This window comes from Ruditapes philippinarum, unplaced genomic scaffold (genome assembly GCF_026571515.1).
Source record: "Ruditapes philippinarum isolate M1 unplaced genomic scaffold, ASM2657151v2 ctg241_1_1_1_1, whole genome shotgun sequence".
Taxonomy (NCBI): domain Eukaryota; kingdom Metazoa; phylum Mollusca; class Bivalvia; order Venerida; family Veneridae; genus Ruditapes; species Ruditapes philippinarum.
The window spans coordinates 80,418-107,566 of record NW_026856878.1 but is presented as its reverse complement, the minus strand read 5'-3'; the positions used below and the strand labels follow the sequence as shown (position 1 = coordinate 107,566).

Sequence of the window (27,149 nt, the reverse complement as noted above, 5' to 3'; positions counted from 1 at the left end):
TTAATGTTATGTAATATAATAGTTCATTACATAAGAAGGATACAGCGGTCCATTATCAAAGTTATTGCCGATTGATTGACAAATGTTATTAGCTCCAGGTCCACTGAAATAAAATAATAAAAAAATGTTTATTACTAACGAATGTGAAAGAAATGTTTCATGTGTTTGACTATCGGCATATTTTGCAAAAATATTTGGATCACTTATTCTTATTTAAATCACAGTAAACGAAGGATGGAGTTCTTATGATAACTTGTCAGGAGTTCTTGTGATAACTTTTACGGAGTTCGTCGGGAAACTTTTGTATAAACAACAAAAACACTCGTCATAAATGGTTGTATTATATGTCAAAACACAAAATATTTTTTCACCATTTGCGGAATTGGATATGATATTATATAATATATTTACAATTTATTACCACTCAGTATTATAGGGTAAATGCAAGTTTTTCCGTGTTATAACGTCTGCAGAATCCCGAGGAACAGTTGGTGTCGAGCCTGCAGACTTTAATAACAGGAGCGCATGACTCATTATGGCAAATTGTCGTACTTTTTTTACCGGCGCTGAATAATGTATTGCGCATTGGTAAAAGCGGGCTATAACAAGAGCACGTGACTCTGTTAACACATGGTTTTGGTCCCGTTAAAACATGAACAAACGAGGGGAAAATAACCGATTTTATACTATGAATGATATGATACAATGTGTCTTGTGAAAAATAATACATTTTAGATCAACGAGACTTTATGAAAACACCTTGATTTTAACTATAAAAAAATGTTTTCTGCAATATTCACAGTCACGCATGACTTCTACTTCCGCTAGTGAGCTGTTTTGTATATTCTGTAAATTTATTTGGTTTACAAGAAGTTAATCTTCCTGAATGGTTTTGTTGTCAATTGTTGATAGAATGGAATAATTAAACGAATCATAAAGAGCTTAAGATAAAAAAAATGAACATCCGTTTACTTGATAGATAATTGTCCCCGTCTTGTATAACACATGTACAATGACGATGAAAGTCCATATCATAAATAACATATGAAAATGATGTAATAATGTGTGAATGTTTAAGTTTGAAAACACATTTAACAGTAACATTAGTTTAATGTTTCATTTGTGCTTTTACTGGTGTAGAACTCGAAGCGCTACCTCAATGGTAGAGCGTTTGAGGTTCCTGGCTCCGATTCTCGGCAGACTATAATGTAACTGGAGAATGGAGAATTGTTTAAGGGCCTGCCAATCCGGTGACTATCATTTCCATGATATTTCAATTGGCAATCACTATCATTTTGTAATTATGATAACATTCAAGTAGATATTATTAGATACTGTTCAACAGATTGTTCACGTAAAGCATTCAGAACTCAATCTTACTTTATTTATGAAACTGTTTGTATGAATTATGAAAGCGAAAACAAAACAACAACAAAACACATTAACAAGGCCAATGACCGATTTACATGTACATATATACAAGGAGTAGAAGGCTCCGGTATTTAAAATATTGTAAATAACACTTAACATGGGCACCAGTCCTAGTAAGCATTGATTTCGGTAGCAAGGTTGGCCCAGAACGTTGTCCTGTCCTGCTGATCCACTGGGTACTCCAGGGATCGTTCATTGTGTAGAAACTTCATCAAGCCAATAGGCACAGAGTTCATTGGTATCTGTTCCATCAGAACAATTACAATCAGTTGTCTATTTGTCTCAATCGACTCCTGTCTTGCCATGTTCATTTCATAGTCACACCACGAATCTAACAGATATTCTCTGTTTATCAATAGTACAGATTTTCTGCTGTTATAGATGGCGTGACTGATATTCTCGGCTACTGATGCACCTGCTAATGCGTTCCTGTCTGCAACCCAAAGGTGTAGATTATGCTCAGTCTCGAGTTTCGGAACCATTTCGTTCTTAATAAAGCTTGCATTGTTCTTCGCATAGGATACAAATGCATCGTTCTCGAACAGGTGCTCGAAGCCCTCGTGCACATGCCGTCTGTTCCGGCTGTAGTATATATACCGAAGCTTCCATCGGTTTCTATACATAAGGCAACCAGCAATTAGTGTTAGAATACCAACAAAGACACTGCAAGACGCACTTATTGTCCATGTTATCCAACTTTTATCACGACAAATATCATTTTCAAGTTTATGCACAAGCTCGTCAACACGCTCATATATATAAGACGGGTATGGATAACTTTCACCGTCCAGGCGACACACATCTTTTTCTTTAAAGAGAATTTCGACCTTTGTTTTAAGCATCCATTTTAGAAATGGCAAATGTTTGCAATCACATTCGATCGGGTTTGAGTAAAGCATAATTTTAACTGTTACATTTTTGTTACAGTCTTCGTCTGCTATAGCGTCTAATTGCAGCCTCAATCTCTCTGGGAGACTATATATTTTATTGCTGGACAAATCCAAACTACGAAGGCAGCGAATGTTATCTAAAGAAATGTTACAGCCACAAATATTATTGTCACTCAAGTTCAAATACATCAGATTCGATAAGTTCGAGAATAAATCTTGTGGGAGGTTATAAATTTTGTTATAAGACATGTCCAAATGCGTCAAATTCTTCAAGTTCTGGAATATTTTGCTTGCATTTTCGTTTAACTGGAGATCGAAAACGGGCCCTAAATTGTTCGTAGAAATATTTAAATGTTTCAAAGACTTGAAGTTTAGAAAGAACTCAGGTGTAACAGCGTCGCAAATGTTGTCAGATAGGTCAAGATGTTTTATGTTCTCTACACCAAAAATGACTGCCGTCCAACGAGAGATGAGATTGAAGGATAAGTCTAGACGTTTTAAGCCTGCTGCCCCACAAATAGCAAAAGGAGTATCGATGTGTAAGTAAATCATACTTTTCCGCCATTTTATACTGCTTATACTTTTAGGTAAACAAACGACACATATACCTGGGCAATCTGCATTTATCTGTAGGTTGGTAAAGTCCGTATTCATTAATTGAGAAATATTCATACTGTTAAAATATCGAGGTCCTTCGTAGTGTTTGTTGAAAAATGGGTCGTAGTTTAAATGTTGCCTTGATAAGTCCAAATATTTGATTCCCTCTGCACGATGGATATATTTTTGAAATTTTCCATGTGTTAGCCGGTTTCCAGATAATGTTAAATGTCTGAGAGTCGCTGGTAACTGATAACTCGGATTAAATATTTTTTCATCAAAAACTTCTATCTTGTTTAAATCCATATGCAATTTCTCCAAGGTACGAAGTGTTTTAAGATACTGTATATCAGACAGTTTTAGTTTTATACCAATTTCAAACAGCTTATGAATTCTGTTAACATTTAATTCTTTCAACGTTGTAGAGTTCTGTAAACCGTACAAAGCATTGTTCATACCAGAGAAAGTAAGTTTCTCGTTGTAGGAGATATCCAAAAGTGATAGATTACCAAAGAAGCTGAACGCTGCTTTATCTATTGTTTCAATATAGCACGACGACATGAATAACTTTTCAACAAATGGAACATATCTAAAAGTTTCATTTCCAATGTGCGGCGCATTGCATGCGTGTTTGGATCTTCCGATTAAACTTAGAGTTTTTAAAGACGTTAACGTGCTAAAATTGTATCCAAACTCACAAGTTGAACATAAATCTATATATAAACCCTCTAGAGTTGTCACATGCTGAAGCTCATTTCCGACACAGTCAAAAGAATAAAAGTTGTTTTCCTTCAAGTTTATGTTTTTCAAATTTTTAAGAGGTTTGAACACTCCGACACCAAAGCTTTCTGGTTGATATAACTTATTACCAGTTAAGTTGAGGTACAGCAAATTGGTGAGATTTGTAAAAGCCTCTGAAGCAATAAAGGAAACATTACTGTATTCTAGATACAGCCATAATACATCTGTAGTGTTCAGATTCTTCACATTCACAAAGGAATTATTTTCTACCTTAGTGAAAATGTTGAACCCGAGATCCAACAAGCAAAGTGGCGGAGGAAACTTTGTCATATTGTCTGGCTTAGGATAATGATTTGGAATTTGATTTAAATTCGTGTTATTGCATCGCATAGCATACCCCCTGTTTCCACACTCTTCATAGGATTTATTGTCCAAGTGTCCGATAGTGCAGTTCGCTTCTTGCATTGATTTTGAAACCGTCATTTGCGAACAAAGACACAGTGTTGCAAGTTGTAAGTACACAGTAAACTCCAATTTATTGTGTTGATTCTTCCTGAGAAACATCTGAAAGTATGTTAAATCAATGCACATGATTCACAGTAACAACATAAAAATGACAATACCATGTAATAATAATATTGTTTTGCTAAGATAATGAAATTACTAGTTTTATAAACGCTGAAAAGACGTTAACTTAAAAAGAAAAAGGTTCTTAGTACTTTTTTCAAAACAACCAAATAAGTAACAACATAAATTCCGTAAAGAGAATAATCCTCGAATAAAAGTCAATTACCTTTATTTGTGTTTATGATATCACAGTCAAAACAACCTCCAAACATATAACGATCACGCGGTGATTTAACTTCGTACATATAGTATAGGGTTAGTCAATGTGCAAAGTTCCCTTTTTATATAAAGATATATAATCTTCCGCTCGTTTGTTTTATTTGCATATATAAGCTTAAGTCAAAAATACATTAATTTCCGTGTTTAACATTTGATTAACGGAATAGAAATTTATAATCAGCTTCTTTACGACATTCAATGGGCTCGGATCATTTAACACAACTGAGATAAATTTACATACTTCAGTTGTGTAGTTCTTGTGTTGCTATTCTTAGATTGGGGAACCAAAATTTCCTTAAGTTAAAGCTTATTAAAATAATTATACAATTAAAGTCAGTTAACTTGTTCTTAATAGTCCTAGTTATTACAAATATTTCGAAATGAAAGGAGGGTTGGGAGAGGGAGAAATCATATGATAAAAAGTTACCATGTATTTTAAAGATGTCTGTAATATAATAACTTTACCTCTAGAAATTCAAGTTCATGGTTTAGGTCAGCCTTCAAAACATTTTCCCTTCCCGCGACACATGCCAGTTTGATTAGGGTATGTAAAATAAATTGATTTCGAAACGAATAGTGAATGCTTAGCATCTGTTTAAAGTAAAGAACCAAAGTGCAAGTAAAGAACCAAAATGCTTATAAGTTTTAAACATATATCTCAGTTTGTATATTTATAATTTAAAAACATGACACAGATATTAAAGATGCGATTCTCACTGACAGATTCCTTTAATAGTAAAAATGATTGGGGGTCAGTAGTAAAAAAGATCATCCTTGTTGCAAAATACGCCCGTCACAAAAGCTTTTGACAGAGATGTGGACATTATAGATATGTTTATAGGAGATATTATGCTCTGGGCAATATCCGGCTGATATCTTGATATTTAATCATCTCTATAGTGACCTTGATCCTGCAAATATTAACTTAAATTACATGTGTCACACTTGTAGTCATGATAGTTATCAGTTGTGTTACAATCCATCTATAAATGAGGACTAACTATGATCACAAATTATTACCTCTCTATGTGATCCTGACTTTGGTAGCAGGGACCTTGATTATGTGCCCCATAAGCCTCACAATGGTGAACATTTATGCCAAGTTACATTAAAATCCCACATAAATGTAGTAGTTCGGCCCTGAACAAGCGTTTTTCAATGTCCTCTAAGTGTGACCTTCACCTTTAACCTAGAGACCTGGTTCATGCACGTCACATTCTTCTCATTGTGATGAAGTTTCGATAGAATCCCACCATGCGTGGAGGAGATATGCTCAGGACAAAATTCTATATTTTATCATCTTTAGTGACCTTGGCCTTGCATATTTTAACCTTAAAATTAAACGTTTACACCAGTAATTATAATAATGTCCATTTGCCCATTTTGTTCAATCCCTCAATAAATAAGTTTCACACTGCCTCACAATGGTGAACATTTGTGCAAAGTTATATTGAAATCTCTATGCTCTCTGGACAAGTGCTTTTAATGACCTCTATGTGTGACCTTGACCTTTGACCTAGAGACTTGTTTCATGCGTGCGGTACGGCTTCTCATAGTAGTGAACACTTGTAGGAAGTTTTTTTTCTATGCATGTAGGAGATATGCTCCAGACAAAAATTGGACGCCGCCGGCATGTATTTTATTTGGAAATGAAATGTTTTAGGTAGCCGTTTTCATGAGAAGGTAGCGGAAGGGGAATCAAACAATTTTATTTTAAGACTTATTGTTTAGAGGTCACATATTCTTCTAAATTGCAATGAAATATTCCACTTATAGTATCATGTTATCTAAAGGTTATATGCTTAGTTAGCATGTTAAGAGTACCCTGCTAAACTTATTTTAAGAGGCGTTAGTAGCACACATTATCTATCTGCAACGAAAAAGAACCTGCAATATTTCCACTGTTATCGTGTTAAGCTGACGTGTAATAGGACTCAGAATATGTCACATGCGGAATATATGTATGTTGTGTGTTATTTCTTTTAAAGATTTTAGATGCAACCGTGTACTATATTACTTATTCAAATTGATAGTACAGTAGTTAAATGAAATCACTGTACCCTTTCATGTGAGCCTATACAATTCAATATGTACCTTGTACGTTACACCATCATACTTTAGGTCATATGGCGACTTTCCAACTTCCCTGGTGGCGGAAGACCTCAGGTGCCCTTCCATACATTATTTTAGACATAACAGGCACCCGAGTAGTACCTGACGGGATTCGAACCTACTAAGGTGAGGTACAAGGGGCTTGAAGTCAACAACCTTAACTGCTAAACCACAGAAGCCTCTTGCAATACAAAGTCGATGCCTATAAAATCACTAGCTGTCACGCCATGTGCAGTCATTTTGTTGAAAAATTGCGGATGGGATGTCATTTTCGGTAAGTGTGCTAGCAACTCAAAACTATGACACTTGATTTTTGGGAAAATCAAAAAATCATACCCATCGTAAAGTTGAAGGCATAACACATGTTTGATTTTTTCACATCATTTATTCAAATCGCAAATGTTCGTGCTAAAAAATACCGGTATTAGACAAAAACAAATACACAACATGTACTTTCTTATCGTGACCTTTAGAGGAAGTAGGAAACCTGTGTACACTTATTCTAACAAGTGTTATAAAAAATAGTTTGTTATTTATATCATATATAAATCAACTGTATTATAGATCACTGTACTGACAATGATTACTCATTACATATTTCTCATAAATCTAGACAACAGATAAATAACAAAGCTATAAATTAACCTTGATCCTGCTGGTACCAAAACTGATGGGCCTTTACCACTAGTATATAGCCAGGCAAATCTGTATGTCTGTACAGTAAGACAAGGCTCTCTTCTGTTGGTGGACTAGTCTAAATTTAAATTTTTACCACGAGTTTTCCCTATCAAAGACATATATTGCAGAAATATGTTTGTGCCATAACTGACAATGGACAGATCTAAAAATGAAAATGCTTAAGTCCATTTTACAATTTCAGTTTTGTTTGTTTGTTTGTTTCATTTTACGCCTTTTCCCCAACAGTATTTCAGTCATATAGGCGGGTAGTTTTCTAACCATCGTTCCTGGACAGTTTCACCAGTACTAGACTACCTTCCTCCGCGCTAAACTACCAAAGCATCTCCCGGGGATCGAACCCACGCCAGAGAGGTAATTGGATTAGAAGTCATATTGACTCTAACCCCTCGACCACGGAGGCGAATTTTACAATTTCAGTAGGTAAAGGGTAAATTGAATGAAACATAACAACCTTGAATGTTTCTGGCTTGCTAATAGTCAGACTGGCCTTCTATCGGCATATTTCGCCAAAATATTTGGATCACTTATTTTTATTCAAATCACAGTAAACGAAGGATGGAGTTCTTGTGATAACTTGTCGGGAGTTCTTGTGATGACTTTTACGGAGTCGTCGGAGAACTTGTGTATAAACTACAAAACACTCGTCATAAATGGTTGTACTATATGTCAAAAACACACACACACACACAAATATTTGTTCACCATTTGCGACATTGGATATGATATAATATATTTACAATTTATTACCACTAAGTAGTATAGGGTTAATGCACGTTTTTTTCGTGTTATAAAGTCTTCAGAGTCCCGAGGAACAGTTGGTGCCCGAACCCGCTAGTTATAATAGTTACGAGGGACTGTGCAGACTTTAATAACAGGTCTGGAGCTGAAACTGGCAAATTGGTCAAATCGGCACGTACATTTCTTTTGTTTACCGGCCTTGTATAATGTATTGCGCACAGTAAAAGCGGACTATAACAAGAGCGCGTGCCTCTGTAAACACATGGTTATAGTCCCGTTAAAACATAGGCAAAAGCGGGGAAAATAGCCGATTTTATGCTATAAATGGAATAATACAATTTGTTTTGTGAAAAATAATACATTTTAGAAAAATAATACATTTTAGATCAACGAGATTTTATGAAAACACCTAAATTTAACTATGCAGTATTCACAGTCGTGTATGAATTCTACTTCCGCTAGTGAGCTGTTTTGTGTATGTTGAAAATTTATTTGGTCTACACGAACAAGAAGTAAATTTTCCTGAATCGTTTTGTTGTCAATTGTTGATACAATGGAATAATTAAACGAATCATAAAGAGATGAAGTTAAAGAAAACGTACATCCGTTTACGTGATAGATAATTGTCCCCGTCATGTATAACACATGTACAATGACGATGAAAATGATGTAATAATGTGTGAATGTTTGAGTTTGAAAACAAATTTAACAGTAACATTAATTTAATTTTACTGATGTAGGATTCGCAGCGGTACCTCAATGGTAGAGCGTTTGAGGGTCCTGGCTTCGATTCCTGGCAGACTATTATGTAAAAAGAGAATGGAGAATTGTTTAAGGACCTGTCAATCCGGCGGCTTATCATTTCCATGATATTTCAAATGGCAATCACTATCATTTTGTCATGATGATAACATTGAAGTAGATGTTATTAGATATTGTTCAACAGATTGTTCACGTAAAGCATTCAGAACTCAATCTTACTTTATTAATGAAACTGTTTGTATGAATTATGAAAGCGAAAACAAAACAACAAAAAACACCTAAACAAGACCAATCACCGATATACAATGTATATATATATATATACAAGGAGTAGAAGGCTCCGTATAATTTTGTAAATAACACTTAACATGGGCACCAGTCCTAGTAAGCATTGATTTCGGAAGCAAGGTTGGCCCAGAACGTGCTTCTGTCCTGCTGATCCACTGGGTACTCCAGGGACCGTTCATGGTGTAGAAACTTCATCAAGCCAATAGGCACAGAGTTCATTGGTATCTGTTCCATCAGAACAATTACAATCAGTTGTCTATTTGTCTCAATCGACTCCTGTCTTGCCATGTTCATTTCATAGTCACACCACGAATCTAACAGATATTCTCTGTTTATCAATAGTACTGATTTTCTGCTGTTATAGATGGCGTGACTGATATTCTCGGCTACTGATGCACCTGCTAATGCGTTCCTGTCTGCAACCCAAAGGTGTAGATTATGTTCAGTCTCGAGTTTCGGAACCATTTCGTTCTTAATAAAGCTTGCATTGTTCTTCGCATAGGATACAAATGCATCGTTCTCGAACAGGTGCTCGAAGCCCTCGTGCACATGCCGTCTGTTCCGGCTGTAGTATATATACCGAAGCTTCCATCGGTTTCTATACATAAGAAAACCGGCAATTAATGTTAGAATACCAACAAAGACACTGCAAGACGCACTTATTGTCCATGTTATCCAACTTTTATCGCGACAAATATCATTTTCAAGTTTATGCACAAGCTCGTCAACACGCTCATAAGACGGGTATGGATAACTTTCGCCGTCCAGGCGACAAACATCTTTTTCTTTAAAGAGAATTGCGACCTTTGTTTTAAGCATCCATTTAAGAAATGGCAAATGTTTACAATCACATTCGATTGGGTTTGAGTAAAGCATAACTTTAACTGTTACATTTTTGTTACAGTCTTCGTCTGCTATAGCGTCTAATTGCCACCTCAATCTCTCTGGGAGACTATATATTTTATTGCTGGACAAATCCAAACTACGAAGGCAGCGAATGTTATCTAAAGAAATGTTACAGCCACAAATATTATTGTCACTCAAGTTCAAATACATCAGATTCGATAAGTTCGAGAATAAATCTTGTGGGAGGTTATAAATTTTGTTATAAGACATGTCCAAACGCGTCAAATTCTTCAAGTTCTGGAATATTTTGCTTGCATTTTCGTTTAACTGGAGATCGAAAACAGGCCCTAAATTGTTCGTAGAAATATTCAAATGTTTCAAAGACTTGAAGTTTAGAAAGAACTCAGGTGTAACAGCGTCGCAAATGTTGTCAGATAGGTCAAGATGTTTTATGTTCTCTACACCAAAAATGACTGCCGTCCAACGAGAGATGAGATTGAAGGATAAGTCTAGACGTTTTAAGCCTGCTGCCCCACAAATAGCAAAAGGAGTATCGATGTGTAAGTAAATCATACTTTTCCGCCATTTTATACTGCTTATACTTTTAGGTAAACAAACGACACATATACCTGGGCAATCTGCATTTATCTGTAGGTTGGTAAAGTCCGTATTCATTAATTGAGAAATATTCATACTGTTAAAATATCGAGGTCCTTCGTAGTGTTTGTTGAAAAATGGGTCGTAGTTCAAATGTTGCCTTGATATGTCCAGATATTTGATTCCCACTGCACGATGGAGATATTTTTCGAATTTTCCAGCTGTTAGCCGGTTTCCAGATAATGTTAAATGTCTGAGAGTCGCTGGTAACTGATAACTCGGATTAAATATTTTTTCATCAAAAACTTCTATCTTGTTTAAATCCATATGCAATTTCTCCAAGGCACGAAGTGTTTTAAGATACTGTATATCTGACAGTTTTAGTTTTATACCAATTTCAAACAGCTTATGTATTCTGTTGACATTTAATTCTTCCAACGTTGTAGAGTTCTGTAAACCGTACAAAGCATTGTTCATACCAGAGAAAGTAAGTTTCTCGTTGTAGGAGATATCCAAAAGTGATAGATTACCAAAGAAGCTGAACGCTGCTTTATCTATTGTTTCAATATAGCACGACGCCATGAATAACTTTTCAACAAATGGAACATATCTAAAAGTTTCATTTCTAATGTGCGGCGCATTGCATGCGCGTTCAGATCTTCCGGTTAAACTTAGAGTTTTTAAAGACGTTAACTTACTAAAATTGTATCCAAACTCACAAGTTGAACATAAATCTATATATAAACCCTCTAGAGTTTTGACATGCTGAAGCTCATTTCCGACACAGTCAAAAGAAAAAAAGTTGATTTCCTTCAAGTTTATGTTTTTCAAACTTTTAAGAGGTTTGAACACTCCGACACCAAAGCTTTCTGGTTGATATAACCTATTACCAGTTAAGTTGAGGTACAGCAAATTGGTGAGATTTGTAAAAGCATCTGAAGCAATAAAGGCAACATTATTGTATTCTAAATACAGCCATAATACATCTGTACTGTTCAGGTTCTTCACATTCACAAAGGAATTATTTTCTATCTTAGTGAAAATGTTGAAGCCGAGATCCAACAAGCAAAGTGGCGGAGGAAACTTTGTCATATTGTCTGGCTTGGGATAATCTTTTGGAATTTGATTTAAATTCGTCTTATTGCATCGCATAGCATACCCCCTGTTTCCACACTCTTCATAGGATTTATTGTCCAAATGTCCGATAGTGCAGTTCACCTCTTGCATTGATTTTGCAAACGTCATTTGAAAACAAAGACAAAGTGTTGCAAGTTGTAAGTACACAATAAACTCCATTTTATTGTGTTGATTCTTCCTGAGAAATATCTGAAAGTATGTTAAAACAATGCACATGATTCACAGTAACAACATAAAAATGACAATACCATGTAATAATAATAATATTTTGCTAAAATAATGCAATTTTATAAACGCTGAAAAGACGTTAACTTAGAAAGAAGAAAGTCCTTAGTATTTTTTTTCAAAAAAAACAAAAACAAATAAGTAACAACATAAATTACGTAAAGAGAATATTCTTCGAATAAAAGTCAATTACCTTTATTTGTGTTTATGATATCACAGTCAAAACAACCTCCAAAAATATAACGATCACGGTGATTTAACTTCCTTCATATACTATAGGGTTAGTCAATGTGCAAAGTTCTCTTTTTATATAAAAATATATAGAATAATCTTCCGTTCGTATGTTTTATTTGCATTATATAGGCTTAAGTCAAAAATACATTAACTTCCGTGTTTAACATTTGATTTACGGAATAGAAATTTATAATAAGTTTCTTTACGACATTCACTGGGCTCGGATCATTTAACACAATTGAGATAAATTTACATACTTCAGTTGTGTAGTCCTTAGGTTGCTATTCTTAGATTGGGGAACCAAAATTTACCCAAGTTAAACCTTATTGAAATATTTACAATTAAAGTCAGTTAACTTGTTCTTAATAGTCCTAGTTATTACAAATATTTCGAAATGAAAGGAGGGTTGGGAGAGGGGAGAAATCATATGATAAAAAGTTACCATGTATTCTAAAGATGTCTGTAATAAAATGACTTTACCTCTAGAAATTCAAGTTCATGGTTTAGGTCAGCCTTAAAAGCATTTTCCCTTCCCGCGACACATGTCAGTTTGAATAGGGTATGTAAAATAAATTGTTTTCGAAACGAATAGTGAATGCTTAGCATCTGTTTAAAGTAAAGAACCAAAGTGTTTATAAGTTTTAAACATATATCTCAGTTTGTATATTTATAATTTAAAAACATGACACAGATATTAAAGATGCGATTCTCACTGACAGATTCCTTTAATAGTAAAAATGATGGGGGTCAGTAGTAAAAAAGGTCATCATTGTTGCAAAACAGGCCCGTCACAAAAGCTTTTGACAGAGATGTGGACTTTATAGATATGTTTATGGGAGATATTATGCTCTTGATATCTTGATATTTTATCATCTCTATAGTGACCTTGATCCTGCAAATATTAAGCTAAATTACATTTGTCACACTTGTAGTCATGATAGTTATCATTTGTGTTACAATCCATCTATAAATGAGTACTAATTATGGTCACAAATTGTTACCTCTCTATGTGATTCTGAATTTGGTAGCAGGCACCTTGATCATGTGCCCCATAAGCCTCACAATGGTGAACATTTATGCCAAGTTACATTAGAATCCCCCATAAATGTAGTACATGTAGTTCGGCCCTGAACAAGCGTTTTCCAATTACCTTTAAGTGTGACCTAACCTTTAACCTTAAAATTAAACTTTCACACTAGTGATTATAATAATGTCCATTTGTGTCCATCCCTCAATAAATAAGTTTCACACTGCCTCACAAGGGTGAACATTTGTGCTAAGTTACATTGAAATCTCTATGCGCTCTGCTATGTGCTTTTCATGACCTCTATGTATGACCTTGACCTTTGACCTAGAGACCTGCTTCATGCGTGAACATTTGTATGAAGATTCATTTATATTCTTCCATGCATGTAGGAGATATGCTCAAGGCAAAAATTGGACACCGTCTGCCCAGCCGCTCGCCGGGGGTGGGGGGCTATTATACGACCTGCTTTTCAACGTACATGTATATTAAATAAATATGTATTTTATTTGGAAATGAAATGTTTTAGGTAGCCGTTTTCATGAGAAGGTAGCGGAAGGGGAAACAAACAATTTCATTTTAAGCTTTATTGTTTAGGGGTCACATATTCTTGTAAATTGCAATGAAATATTGTACTTATAGTATCATGTCATCTAAAGGTTATATGCTTATTTTGCATGTTTAGAGTACCCTGCTAAACTTATTTAAGAGACGTTGGTAGTACACAGTATTTATCTTCAACGAATATGCAATATTTTCACTGCTGTCGTGTTAAGCTGATGTGTAATAGGACTCAGAATATGTCACATGCGGAATATATATGTATGTGGTGTGTTATTTCTTTTAAAGATTTTAGATGCAACCGTGTACTATATTACTTATTCAAATTGATATTACAGTACTTAAATGAAATCACTGTACCCTTTCCTGTGAGCCTATACAATTCAATATGTACCTTGTACGTTACACATCATACTATAGGTCAAATGGCGACTTTCCAACTCAGATGCCCTTCCATACATTGTTTCAGACACAAACAGGCACCCGAGTAGTCCCTGACGGGATTCGAACCTACAAAGGTGAGGGACAAGTGGTTTGAAGTCAACAACCTTAACTGCTAGGCCACAGAGTCCCCTTGCAATACAAAGTCGATGCATATGCAGCAATACAAAGTCGATGCCTATAAAATCACTGGCTGTCACGCCATGTGTAGTCATTTTGTTGTAAAATTTCCGAATGTCATTTTCGGTAGGTGTGCAAGCAACTCAAAACTATGACACTTGAACCGCTGTTTGATTGTTGTTGTAAAAATCATAAAAATCATGCCCATGTAAAGTTGAAGACAGAAAACATGATAATTTTTTTTCATACAATTTATTCAAATCGAAAATGTTCCTGCTAAAAAATATTAGACAAAAACAAATACACATGTACCTTTTTTATCATGACCTTTTAGAGGATACTAGTAAAACTGTGTACACTTATTCAAACAAGTGTTATCAATAAATAGTTTGTTATTTATATCATATCATCTGTATCATAGATCACCATGTGCTCACAATGGTATTAAAATCATATTAACAGTTCATTACTCATTACATATAACAACAGATAAATAACACAGCTATAAATAAACCTTGATCCAGCTGGTAGCAAAACTGATGGGCCTTTACCACTAGTATATAGCCAGGCCAATCTGTATGTCTGTACGGTAAGACAAGGCTCTCTTCTGTTGGTGGATTAGTCTAAATTTAAATTTTTACCACGAGTTTTCCCTAATCAAAGACATATATTGCAGAAATAGTTCTGAGCCATAACTGACAATGAACAGATCTAAAAATAAAAATTCTTAAGTCCATTTTACAATTTCAGTAGGTAAAGGTTAAATTGAATGAAACATAACAACCTTGAAGGTTTCTGGCTTGGTAATAGTAAGGCTGGCCTTCAAATTTATTCAGGCTGGCATAGCACACTTTATCCTTTTGACTGCTCCAATTTTAATACTATTTTCATATAAAAATCCCTAAAACATACAGTAGACTGTCCCAAATTCAAACTTTGGCAAGGTGTATCATTATTATATAAACAAGCTACATTAAACTTCTTCTGTTCTCCTGCATTATTAAAACATGTGAAACCTTTATTTCCTGGTTAACACAAACCCGCAAAACCTTTATATCCAGGTTAAAGAATTAAAGTTTCACTGCAAGTGAAATTATCTGTAACACAGGGTGGTTTCAAAGATTGCTTTTGTTAACTGCCCTTAACAATGTTTACAAACACTTGACTGGATGTTTGTGGTTTGATAATTATGTGCTGCTTGTTTCACGCTTGTAGAGTACTTTCCATGTCATATGTAAACACTATTTCATTTATGATATCCTTTATTTCATTTAATGATATATCTTCCTTAAACACCTGAAAAGGAAAATAATAGGAGATGGAAAGATAAGTATAACAAATGCTATTTATATACAAGTGTAAAATAATGTTTGTGAGATAGATACTACAAAGCCTACAATGGTATTTTAACTGATATCTTAGAGCTTTGTTATTAAAACTTAACTTGCTAAAAACTATGAATAATATTTTAACAGATATCTTAAGATTTTTTGTGTGCATGTTTAACCACATCAGTTCCTCGTCATATTATAATTTACTGTATAAATGGTTAATTTAGCGATGTTGAAATATTTGCGATTTTTGCGAATTGAAATTACATATGTATTCGCAAATATTTGATCACGCATAAATTATTTCTTTTTAGGCGAACTTTCTGCTATCATTTGAAAACACCTTTTCATATAGCATCATACATGAATAAGTTTGACTATTCGGGTACTGAGATTAATTTTTCTCATTGCCTGTTTGTTTAAGTTTGGTCTTAACAAAGCACAAAGGTATTACACAACTGAATAGAACAACTACAATAACAATGTAACTGCTTAATTAATGATGTCACAAAAAGAGTATTACACTCAAGAAATCATATTTTCGCAAATATTTCCGCATGCTAAAAGTCCACTTTATGACATTCGCAAAATTTTTGTGACGCATAAATATCCACTTATACAGTAATTTCCTCCAAGTCTGTTAATTGAAGGTAATATATTTAATAAATTTTAGGCTGGTCAAATTATATGTTACAAAAAAAGTGTATGCTATATTATGAAAAGATTACCTTCCACCATGGGGAATCTGCTACTCTGTTATATGGTACCTCTACACCATGGCTGAAAAGGGCCATATATATCACAGCAATAGCAATGTGTTGAGGCTTGTACCTCAAAGCTAGAGGTGAGTGGTATGAATCTCTCAGCAGTGCCCAGCAGGTGCGGGACAGAGGTACTGACTGCCATGTGAAAGGATCAAACCAATCTTCCAGGTATTTAAGGTAGTGTAACAAAAACTGAAGGAAAATAAAAATCAAATTTTTCAAATACAACATTTACATCATAAAAGTAAATTTGAAATAAATCTAAAACAGCATGAATCCTAAATAACCACACACAGCTTTTGAAATATCAACATCAAGCTTCAAAGCATTAAAACTGATGTACCAATCCATGTAATTTTTACAGAAGTGACAATTCGTTACAAAAATGCCCATCACAAATGCTCCATCTCATAATATTGAACATTTGTCACACAATTCGTTATGATGTTTTAGAATATATGATTTAACAATCCCTCACTGTACTTTGGACACATGTTTTTCCTTGACCTGTATGTTTGACCTTAACCTTTGACCAACAGACATCCATAAGGTGTGAAACACTATGTGTCAAGTAATACTAGGATCCTCCATGCACGTTGACGTATGCTCCGAACAAAATTTTCACATTTAATTTTCTCTCGTAACTTACTTATATTGACCTGAAAAAAGCTGGCTTGAGATTATACACAGTCTCATGATCGTTAACATTTGTAATATAATCCCTAAATTCAAGACTTAAAAATTGTCCTTACACTCATTTTCATTCATTTTAACTGACCATTAAGCTCTACGTTTGACCCTGACGTTGGCTAAAGGAACCTGGATTTTTGTGTGTAAAACTTTGGACCACACTGATGAACATTTGTACCAAATTTAATCAAAATCCCTATACATGTATGTAGAAGCTTTGCTCTGGACAAGGTTTTCCCTTGACCACTAAAGTGTGATCTTGACCTTTGACCTAACAACCAGGTTTATGAGTGTAACATTACATTGCACCTCTAATGGTGGAGATCATTTGTATCAAGTAATAATATAATCTATCCATGCATGTAGAAGATATGTCCTAGACAAAACTAGACGCTGTCTGTATTACAGCATTATTACTCAAGTTAGAAATATTTAAGGGAAACTTAAATAGCATGAAAGACCACTAGTGATGAAAAAAAATCTATTTTTATGAAATAACATGAAATTGTTACCTAGGTTACCAATTATTATGAAATAAAATGAAGTAATAACTGAAATTACCAAGTATTAAGAAATAACATGAAATCATAACCCAAGTTGCCCACTATTATTAAATAACATGAAATCATTACCTAAGTTACATAGTCACATAAAATATCATAACATCATTACATATATTAACCAGTTTTATGATAACATGAAATCACATGCAATAACATGAAATTATTACCTTATGTGGATGGTATACGACAGATTTGAAATGTAAACTTCTCAGTAAATGAAGCTCACAGTTGACCAGGGAATCTCTATAATGTTGAAATGTAGTGCCCATCTCTAATGCAGGTTTATCTCTGTTTAATGTTCTGTTAGTAGGAAATAATGAAAACATAGAAAATGACCTGTCAATATGACTTTAATGTTTAGTTTTCAGTCCCAAAGATCATAAACTACAATATAAATTCACACAATCATTATAAAGTATAGCCAATGAACTTTCAACATTTGCACCATGTGATGTCTCAACAGAAATCAATATTGGATCCAATCAATTTTACCCTCGTTTTCATTTCCAGAGTCCAAAAAGTCCATATTAAATGCATATCGTATCCCAAATAGCCTTCATATAATTTCAGAATCCAAATAGTCTATATCAAATATATATCATACTCCATCAAGCCTCATTTTCATTTGTGACCATTTCAAAATCAATATCAAATCCATATTGTTCTTGAAGTAACTTACAATTTCAATTCATCTGCAATTAATAAGTCAATTAAAGCCTAATTGTACATATTTACACTTATTTGTTACATGTATATACTGATTTTTAACAAATAATCCAGTTATGTATTACAAAGATTTTAATTAAAAACTGATCAAAGAGAAATCAAGACAACTGTAAAAGTAGGGCACAATGAAATACTGCTACATTTTGTTTCAACTATGATGTACATGTAACTTTGTAAGTACTTAGCAATTATTTTATTTGTACCTGTAAGTAACATTAACAACATCTCGAAGTTTAACATGCTCTTCTTCCTCTGTCTTACCACCAAGATACAAGCAAGTGGCGGCAATCAACTGAAACAATAATAAAATACAACATCTTGACATGATCTCTAACCCCTGTAGGTGGTAACTGCTACAAGTGCAGACAAGATCAACCAGCACATCCAAGCTGTTGGAACATGTTCTGCACTGTTTGCTTATTCATTCAGTACATATTTTGAAATATTCTGTAGGAATTGTAAATGGTTTTGTTGAATGTTCAGATTAAACAAGAGCGATCAGTGATCATATGTGTCGCCTCATGATGGCCAATTTCATGTTGGGACAAGTTTTGTGACAGACGGACAGTGCACAACTAGACTTGGTACAGATCAATCCTGTAAAGTTTCATTGAAATTGCATTAGTGGTATAAGAGAAGTAGTCCGGACAAACTTTAAAAATAAAAATTATTAAAGGGCCATAACTCTGACAAAAATCATTGAACCGGAAAATGCTGATAATATGCACAACTAGACTTGGTACTGATCATTCCTGTAAAGTTTGGATGAAATTGCACCAGTAGTTTATGAGGAGTAGTCCGGACAAGCTTTTGTGTATCTGGCAACACACAGAAAAAAACACCTTTTTATCAAAGGGCCATAACTCGGCCAAAAATCATTCAACCGGAAAACCCTTGCAATATGCGCAAGGACTTGAGCTACAGATCAATCCTGTAAAGTTTCATTGAAATTGCATTAGTGGTATAAGAGAAGTAGTCCGGACGAACTTTTAAAATAAAAATTATTAAAGGGCCATAACTCTGACAAAAATCATTGAACCAGAAAACAATATGACAATATGCACAACTAGACTTGGTACTGATCATTCCTGTAAAGTTTGGATGAAATTGCACCAGTAGTTTATGAGGAGTAGTCCGGACAAGTTTTGTGACGGACGGACAGACGGATAGACAGACAGACGACGGAGAAGTGATCCCTATATGTAGCCACTACTCCGTAGAGGCGACACAAAAATGGGCAAGTCCATTTAAGATACATGTATTTAGAGGGGAATCGATTAATTATACAAGTGAAACAATCAAACAGTTTACCTCATTACAAATAACAGTCTATAAAATTTCTTAAAGACATGCATCTAAGACCTATAAAAAATGTGTTGCATTCTTTATAATACATGTATATAAAAAATATTTCTACTTGTATACTGTATACAAAATATTTCTACTTGTCATCATGTTTTGTACAATTTTACAATGCTTTATATTAAGAGACATTTAAGAAATAAATTAAACACTCTCAAGGATACAAAGTACAGTACATAAACTAATTGATGGAAAAAATCTTACATATGGATCATAATCATCAACTTTGTTTTCTCTGAAGAATCTATGATACAGTACACACGCTGATGCCAATGATATTGTTTTCATTCGAAGCTTTAAACCTGAAAATATATTAATCTTGCAGATTAAAAATAGGGTCATAATTGCATATTGCGAAATATAAATAATTATCTTATATAATGTAAAGTCTTAAACAATATGGATATAAATAGTGGGGGGAAAAAATTAAGCTATGCATTTTCCGATTTACATTGTCATTATTTATAAGTAAAACAAATATAATAATTAAGGAAAAATATCTACTGGTTTCACCTGTTAAAGGAATCTTTAAGATAATGACATTAATAACATTGCTTGGTAAAGACTGGATAAAGGGACGTCAATGGGACATAATAATAATTTTCAATAAAATATAATACAGAAAAAAAAATTTTTTTGTTTAAATTCAATTCTGGTTTCAAAACATTTATTAACACAGTTCCATTCATTTTATTGATTGCCATTATATCAAATTTCAGAATAATAATTAATATCTCTTCCACACATGGAAATTATCGACTGGCTAGTAAAAATGCATTGTCTGAATTTCGTATATGTAAATCTGAAGTTTCTCCAAGCATCCTAAAAACATTTTAATTTAGGTTATTTATTAAACAATGTAGATACTGATGGAATTTTATATTTTGTATCCAGTTTAAACTTCATACAAATATTTTTTTCTACATAAAGTCCAAAAAGATGACCTACAGTGCACTGAGCATTGTTTTAATTAGACCTTAAGTGCACTCATTTTATCATTCTATTTATAGCGCAAAAAATGTAGAATGTCTTGTTTTCAATGAAACTATTTCATATCCTGGAAGGAAATGACTAGCTGTATGAGCCCATTCTCTCTCTTTTTTTTTTTGCTATATCCCGGTATAGAGCCCAGAGTCAAAACACATATAAAGGTTCATCAGTTTGATATATTTGATATAAAAGTTTAACTCCTAAAAATTATAGTGGTGTCTAATCTGGGAGATTGCCATTTTTATAGCGAGCTTGAAGAGCTGGCCCGAAGGGCCTGCTCGCAAAGCCAGTTTTATGGTAACATGAGTGCCTGCTAGATAGGGTTGGTTTTGAAAACTTTTGTCCGAAGTACTGAATTGACACATTGCAACTTTTCGAATGGCAAGATTACCTTTATATAAAAGCTGAGGTATTCTGATTGAAAACGGAAGCATAGACTGGTGTCCTGCGAACTTATATTGGAACCACAGGGAACCAGAATAATCGGTAGCAGTGTATAAAATACCAAATGACAATTTTAAAACAGAAAATGTTAAATAAAAATGAACGATTATTGTATACTTTTTCATGGTAAAGTAAATCGAGCTCGCTTGGAGGCTTTGCCTTTTTCATATTAACATATGTAAGGATTTTGCACTAAGCACTGGTCAAACCACTACAGTTTTCGACTGGCATAAGTCATTGCATGGGTGTTTATATCAGACGTTTATTTACGTAACAATTTTTTGAGAAGTTTCCATGTGAACATAAAGAAATAATTTTTTACCCAACGCGAGTCAGATAGTTCATAGGTTCTGTTTAAAATATATTTATATTAAATGCTCAAACTTGTAGAATATCTTTAAATATACTGGTCGGGGACCATCAACAGGACACTTGTTGAACATCTTTCCTTACAGATTTAATAATTTGAAGCTACGGATCTGAAAATTTGACACAGTATAGCTAGGTTCTTCTCCTAACTAACAAACTAGTTTGTTTTGTTCTGATTATGTTGACATTTATGTTTAAGACCCGTCAATGAGGGTATCTAAATTACGTAAATTGAACATAGTACTGTGAGTACCATGTGTCCGGACTGATATGTATTGACAATGATTTAATTAAGATAAAAGCTTGAGTGTTTTAATTTTAAATTTTTAACACGATGTACAATATATCAGCAGCAAATGTTGAAGTTTTGGGTGTTCTATTGTTTACACTGTAAATGATTAAAGCTGGTAAAAGAGGTCAGGCATTGCGCTCTTGACGTCTAAATTTCCAACGTCAATGTTCTTGAAATAGACATTAAAATATTACCTTTTACAAAAGTTGAAATAAACTTCATTACTTAATGATAGAAGAAACCTGTATTTATTGTTGATACCAAAGTGACTGATAAATCGTCAACAACTGAACAAAGAAAACAACTAAATCAGGCATTTATGGGGCCGTCTCGATTTGGTGGTTGTCCGGTTTTGGTGGTCCCCTGGGACCTGACCCCAACCAGTAAAGAGTGTTCGTTAATCTGGTCTCAACCCGGTACGGAATTAGACCCAACCCGTTGTAGTCTAGAAAGTAGTTTTTTAAAATTTTGAAATGGCCCAATTTAAGTCATCTCTAGTTAGATTGGTCATAATTAAAGTGTATTTATTGCATGTGTGTAGTTTTTGTGTGTTATATGATGACTTTAAAAGTTGTGTTTTGTGTATTCTCCAGGAACTCATTTGTTGGCGGAAGGATTAAAGATGTACTACCCACCAGCTGTCAGGAGTTTTTATTTGTTTGGGTCGTCAGACCAAACAAATAATGGTAGCGAAATTTCAGAGTCTAATGTTCTTAATTGCAAACGCCGAAAGTAGTCCACTTTTTTGAAGCGGTTACTTCCCTTTTGTATGTACACTAAAGCCGAAAAATTCAGGGGAGATCACTGCGTAAAGATGGTCAAAGACAGGCGCATCAATTTTCAAGCAAAGTAATTCCCGAATGGTCGAAGATTTCTAGTATTGTTTTCTGGTATTTTCTGATCGAAAATAACTAAATACAAAGCGGACATTCAATCTCTGACACAGAAGTTTATGACAAACCTAACAACAAGTAGTTCTCAAAACAGCTTAAAACTAGCGATTTAAAAGAAAGAAATATTTTATTATGTTACAAGTATCCAACAAATTACAACGCATTTAAAGTTAAACAATAGCGTTGGCTTATAGAATTGTCAATAAATGCACAATCACAAATTACGCGGATGAATATGATTTTATCAATGAAAATACTATTTTTAGCCATGTAGATTACCGAATACTACACAAACCGAGTAGTGGAATATATAGATTCTACATGTCGGACTGTTTGGGCGAGAGGATTTTCGCTAAAATATTTACTTCAATTTTAAGCAACAGGTTTACCCTGAACAAAATACCTCGAAATTAATAAGGATTACCAGGTACGTATATTAACGTACCTGGGATTACAAACCTGAATGCAATGGAAGTTCTAAATTTAGAATGACTTGATATTATTCAGACGTTCTGTGTATAACTTCTCCGTGGTACAGTGGTAACGCGCTCGCTTAGTGAGTGAGAGGTCTCGAGTTCGAATCCCAGTCGAGGAAATTTTTTTTTGTTAAATTCTTTTTTTAATTGTTTTTGTTAAGGAAGTAGCCATGATTTACAAGGATAAAGTGTGGCTGTCGTAAAAAAAGTACATAAATGATTTTTTGATGCAACTCTAGTTATGCAGAATTCCGTATGTGCCTTACAAAATGAATTATAATACATAAAAATAAACTTATACAGGAAAATGCATACAGATATACAGTACGATTTAGATTGCAAAGATCAGAAAATACCAAAGAACTTGAAGCCCTTTGATTCTTTATAAATATACATGCTTATAGTAAGCTTCAGGATTATTTACATCTGTGTTAAACAACAGTTTAAAGTCGTTACAAGCCCTAATTTAGAATAATATGGTTTTCTTCAGGCCGTTCACATATAAATTTAACCGTGGCTGAAGGGTTTTCGGGCTCGCTTAGGAAGCGAGAGGTCTGGAGTTCAAATCCCAGTAAAGGTAACTCATTTTTTTAAATTGTTAAAGTCAAATAAACATTGGATTGAATATCAGTGTTGCAATTAGTCTTATAGCCAATTTACTACAATTAAAACGCTGGAAAGCATTGGTGGCACTAAACATATAATCTCACAACCTGCACCTTTCTTACATTCTGAGACCCAAACAAATTCAGCGCCTTCTGTGCTTTGATTAAAGAGTGTGACTAAAAAAGGATTGGAGCACCACACTAAATTACCACATTCCGGTATATACTGGACAAGGCGCTTGAATGATAAAATGCTAAAATCTTGCTTTTTCACCCAATGGAATGAACTTTACAACATCTAATTCATCTTTTTACACCGATTTATGTCAGATAATGATTGAAAAATGTAAAAATCGGCTGAAAAAATGATATTTGTCTATTTTGTGATCATGATTTCTGCGTCTACAGGTACTGCTCCAATCCTGTATTGAGTTAAATCCGTTTTTAAAGTGGTGAATTTAAACAGTGTATTCTAACAACAGAATGAAGATTTCTGAAAAAGTAGATGGCTCACCTATTATATTTTGGGCCTCATTGGACTTAGATAGTGTTAAACTAATGTTTGAAGTTGAAGACAGTATATAATTCATCGAAAACAGTGGAATCCAGAATTAAGCCTCAAATTTGACTGAGTCCTAAAACCCTGGACCTAATTTCTCAAAGAATAAAACAAGTTGGGAATATAATTCAGCTAAAAATAAAAAACAAGTCGCGAAAACTAATTAAATTGTCGTTTCATAATTACTTCAAAACTTTTGCAAAGCTTTTAGATCATCTTCACTTACCAGCTTCATATATAAAGCGCACTACACGGAAATGAACCTTTCCCTCGCTTTCATTCATGACTTATTCTGTTTTGAAGTTTAGTTTTTTAAGTAATATTGAAAATTTGTGAAGAGTTTGTTCCCTTTAACTATTGACAGTAAAAACAGTCTTTCCCGTACCAAGAAAGGATGCAGAGTACTAAATACGACTTAAAAAAATTTAAGGAACAAGCGAGGTTTTACGCATGCGTAAAATGGCTGCGAAGGAATGGACAACATAAAATACTACCTTTACGAATGTCTGTATAGATCCGCGCAGTTGCGGAAATTGAAATTAAAGGGGAAGCGACACGACATGAAAATTCCAGTTCTGCAGGACGGGTACGCTTCCTGTATAGTTAATGCCAAACAATAATTGTGCCAGGAATATAATAACATTACGTATTTTATTTTTTATATATATGTAGATAAGGTAAATTTACTGCCTATCTGTATACTCATCCTATATTTACACACACAGTTGTAATCACTGTAGTGAACAACTAACTGTACATTCTCATTCATATATGCATAATCACATGACATCATTTTCATTCATCATTATAGAATTATGGGAAATGTCTTGTTCTTGTTGTGAGTTACTATGCTCAGTGAACTGTCTCTTGTTATGCCCTTGTTATGTCCTGTGTTGTTAAGTAATGTCCAATAAATATCTTGTATATTTATAGAGAGTGATTTCATATCATTTTATGCATGGGCAATTTACATTCCTTTTCTAAGAAATCATTTTCAAACTTTGCATTGTAAAGTTAACTTCAGTAGTTCTTCATAGAACATTTTGAGTATTGTATTTATATAAATCAACTTTACGTTTGTTATTTATAGAACAGAATGGCTATTATTTTATATAATAGAGGTCAGCCAGTTGCACCTGGTAAGATATGTTTTACTTTAAATTACTTAAAAGAAATGTATTGAAATGGATGAATTAAATGGTTGGAATTATTTGAAATGTGAAATGTTGAAATGATATTGATATTGAATTTGTACTTTAATTTGTGTTTTGTATTTCATGTATTTATAATTGTTTATTCATTTTATAGGTTTCATTTTCACATCATCAAAATAAATAGAAATTGAACACCCAGTTAGAGTTGGTCATGTATTCTACCCAAACCATACTCTACATATAGACACTGCGGACACGTTCGTAATGGTTTATTGCAATACATTGGACATAAATTATATCCAGATTAAACGAGTTTTACCATTTCTCGACAATAAATCGCACAGAACGTCAATGTTTTCTCTACCACTCTTTCACTATATAATTAATGAAATGGGACCTTCACACCATAACGTCATGGTCAGCGTTCTATGACGTTTTAGAAAACGTTGGTAGTCGCCAATGGTTGCTGGGAGAGCGCCAGAAGAGCACTAGTGAACGCCGGTAATCGGCGTTGAACGCTGGTCCGAAAAAAAGTTTTTAACATGCACAAAAGTTCTCATTGTGACCAGCGTTCTTCAACGTTTAATTTTAAACACAGAAGATCGTCTAACGTTCTCCGAGCGTTGCACGCGGTACGCTATCGTTAGAAAATCGTTAATCTAGCGTTGGTTGTTACAAATCGTTTGCGTGTGTTCAGTGGAACGACTACACTGCAATGGGCGACTTTTCAGCTAACGAACTCTGAGGACGGTCTGAAATACACTTCTGGGAAACTAAACACTCGACCGTCCAGTCAAGGATCCCGCAATTCTTACTCTGCGTCTTCCCTCTCTTTGCTAAGGACAGACCGTCCACATTGGGGATTTCGGGATGTTTAGAGTACTAGTGTTCAGGGGGTGTCACAGGGTGCGTTATTTCCCAGATGTGCTGTTCCTTCCGGTGTTCTTCTTCGTCCAAAGACATTATTGCTAGTGAAACACTATGAGATTTCAAGCGTTACGTAAAATTAATACACACCAGCAAGACGCTATTCTGCCGTTATTCACATGTTTGTCAGACGCTCAACACGCTCGATTAAAGTTGGCAAATCGTTCGTTGCGCGCCAGTCGCACGTTAGCACACGCTAATGGTTTTCAGGGGTATCCTATTCGGTCGCTGTTACACGCTTCTCGTGCTTTATATACATGTACACGCTAGTCATGCATTAAAAACACATTAAATCACACGCCACATCTTTCTTCCAGAACGCTCGAAAATCAAACGTTTGAAATGTTCAGAGAAATGTTCATGGTGTGACGACCCCATTACGGGAAAAGGAAACCCATGCACATATTTCATATTTAATGCGGGATTAAAATTACGGATATATTATAAAAGCTAAGTTTACACAATTTTATCTACAATGCAACTTTTATCTCTGTTTCAGCTTGATTCTTGCGGAATACAGTATTTAGTGTGGTGCTCCAGCACGTTCTAGTATCACTCGTGTAAGTTTTCCACCGTGGATGAACTACAATTGGAGGAAAATCCAACCAGAAAAAGCGTTCGTGTTAAATAAGGTTAGGTTTTAATTTTGTATCTCTTTTTCGACAAATCGGGCATACATGTATTTTAATTAGTGGCAACGGCAGTGCGTTTTTAT

At 34.2% G+C, this 27,149-nt stretch overlaps 2 protein-coding genes across 3 annotated transcripts; both read right to left on the bottom strand.

Annotated features, from left to right (window-relative positions):
* Positions 1-322: 322 nt before the first annotated feature.
* LOC132747997 (uncharacterized) lies at positions 323-12,433 on the bottom strand. The gene is made up of 3 exons (XM_060737537.1): positions 12,103-12,433; positions 9,201-11,873; positions 323-4,223 (listed from the first exon to the last, which is right to left on the bottom strand). Exons 2-3 carry the CDS (start codon positions 11,841-11,843, stop codon positions 1,542-1,544), a joined length of 5,325 nt encoding a protein of 1,774 aa, XP_060593520.1. The 5' UTR covers positions 11,844-11,873; positions 12,103-12,433; the 3' UTR covers positions 323-1,541.
* A 2,089-nt stretch (positions 12,434-14,522) lies between these two features.
* On the bottom strand, positions 14,523-24,728 carry LOC132747989 (cyclin-Q-like). 2 transcript variants are annotated; one of them, XR_009628188.1, is made up of 7 exons: positions 24,580-24,728; positions 19,930-20,027; positions 18,567-18,655; positions 17,805-17,937; positions 16,349-16,576; positions 15,339-15,585; positions 14,523-15,305 (listed from the first exon to the last, which is right to left on the bottom strand). XR_009628188.1 is itself a non-coding variant. In XM_060737525.1 (6 exons), the coding sequence occupies exons 1-6, from the start codon at positions 24,635-24,637 to the stop codon at positions 15,493-15,495; spliced, it is 699 nt and encodes a 232-aa protein (XP_060593508.1). In that variant the 5' UTR covers positions 24,638-24,728; the 3' UTR covers positions 14,523-15,492. The 2 variants fall into 2 exon arrangements, 1 of the variants encoding a protein (XP_060593508.1); XM_060737525.1 differs by having other exon boundaries at positions 14,523-15,585.
* Between the last annotated feature and the right edge of the window lie 2,421 nt (positions 24,729-27,149).

Excerpts from the sequence above, each read along its gene's own strand:
- LOC132747997 (XM_060737537.1), bottom strand. The coding sequence starts at position 11,843 with ATGGAGTTTATTGTGTACTTACAACTTGCAACACTTTGTCTTTGTTTT. Across the intron at positions 4,224-9,200 it reads CTTCCGAAATCAATGCTTAC|ATGTTTCTCAGGAAGAATCA; the intron begins TAGGACTGGTGC and ends ACATACTTTCAG.
- LOC132747989 (XM_060737525.1), bottom strand. The coding sequence starts at position 24,637 with ATGAATGAAAGCGAGGGAAAGGTTCATTTCCGTGTAGTGCGCTTTATA. Across the intron at positions 18,656-19,929 it reads TTGATGATTATGATCCATAT|TTGATTGCCGCCACTTGCTT; the intron begins GTAAGATTTTTT and ends TTATTGTTTCAG. Across the intron at positions 15,586-16,348 it reads CAGATTCCCCATGGTGGAAG|GTGTTTAAGGAAGATATATC; the intron begins GTAATCTTTTCA and ends TTTCCTTTTCAG.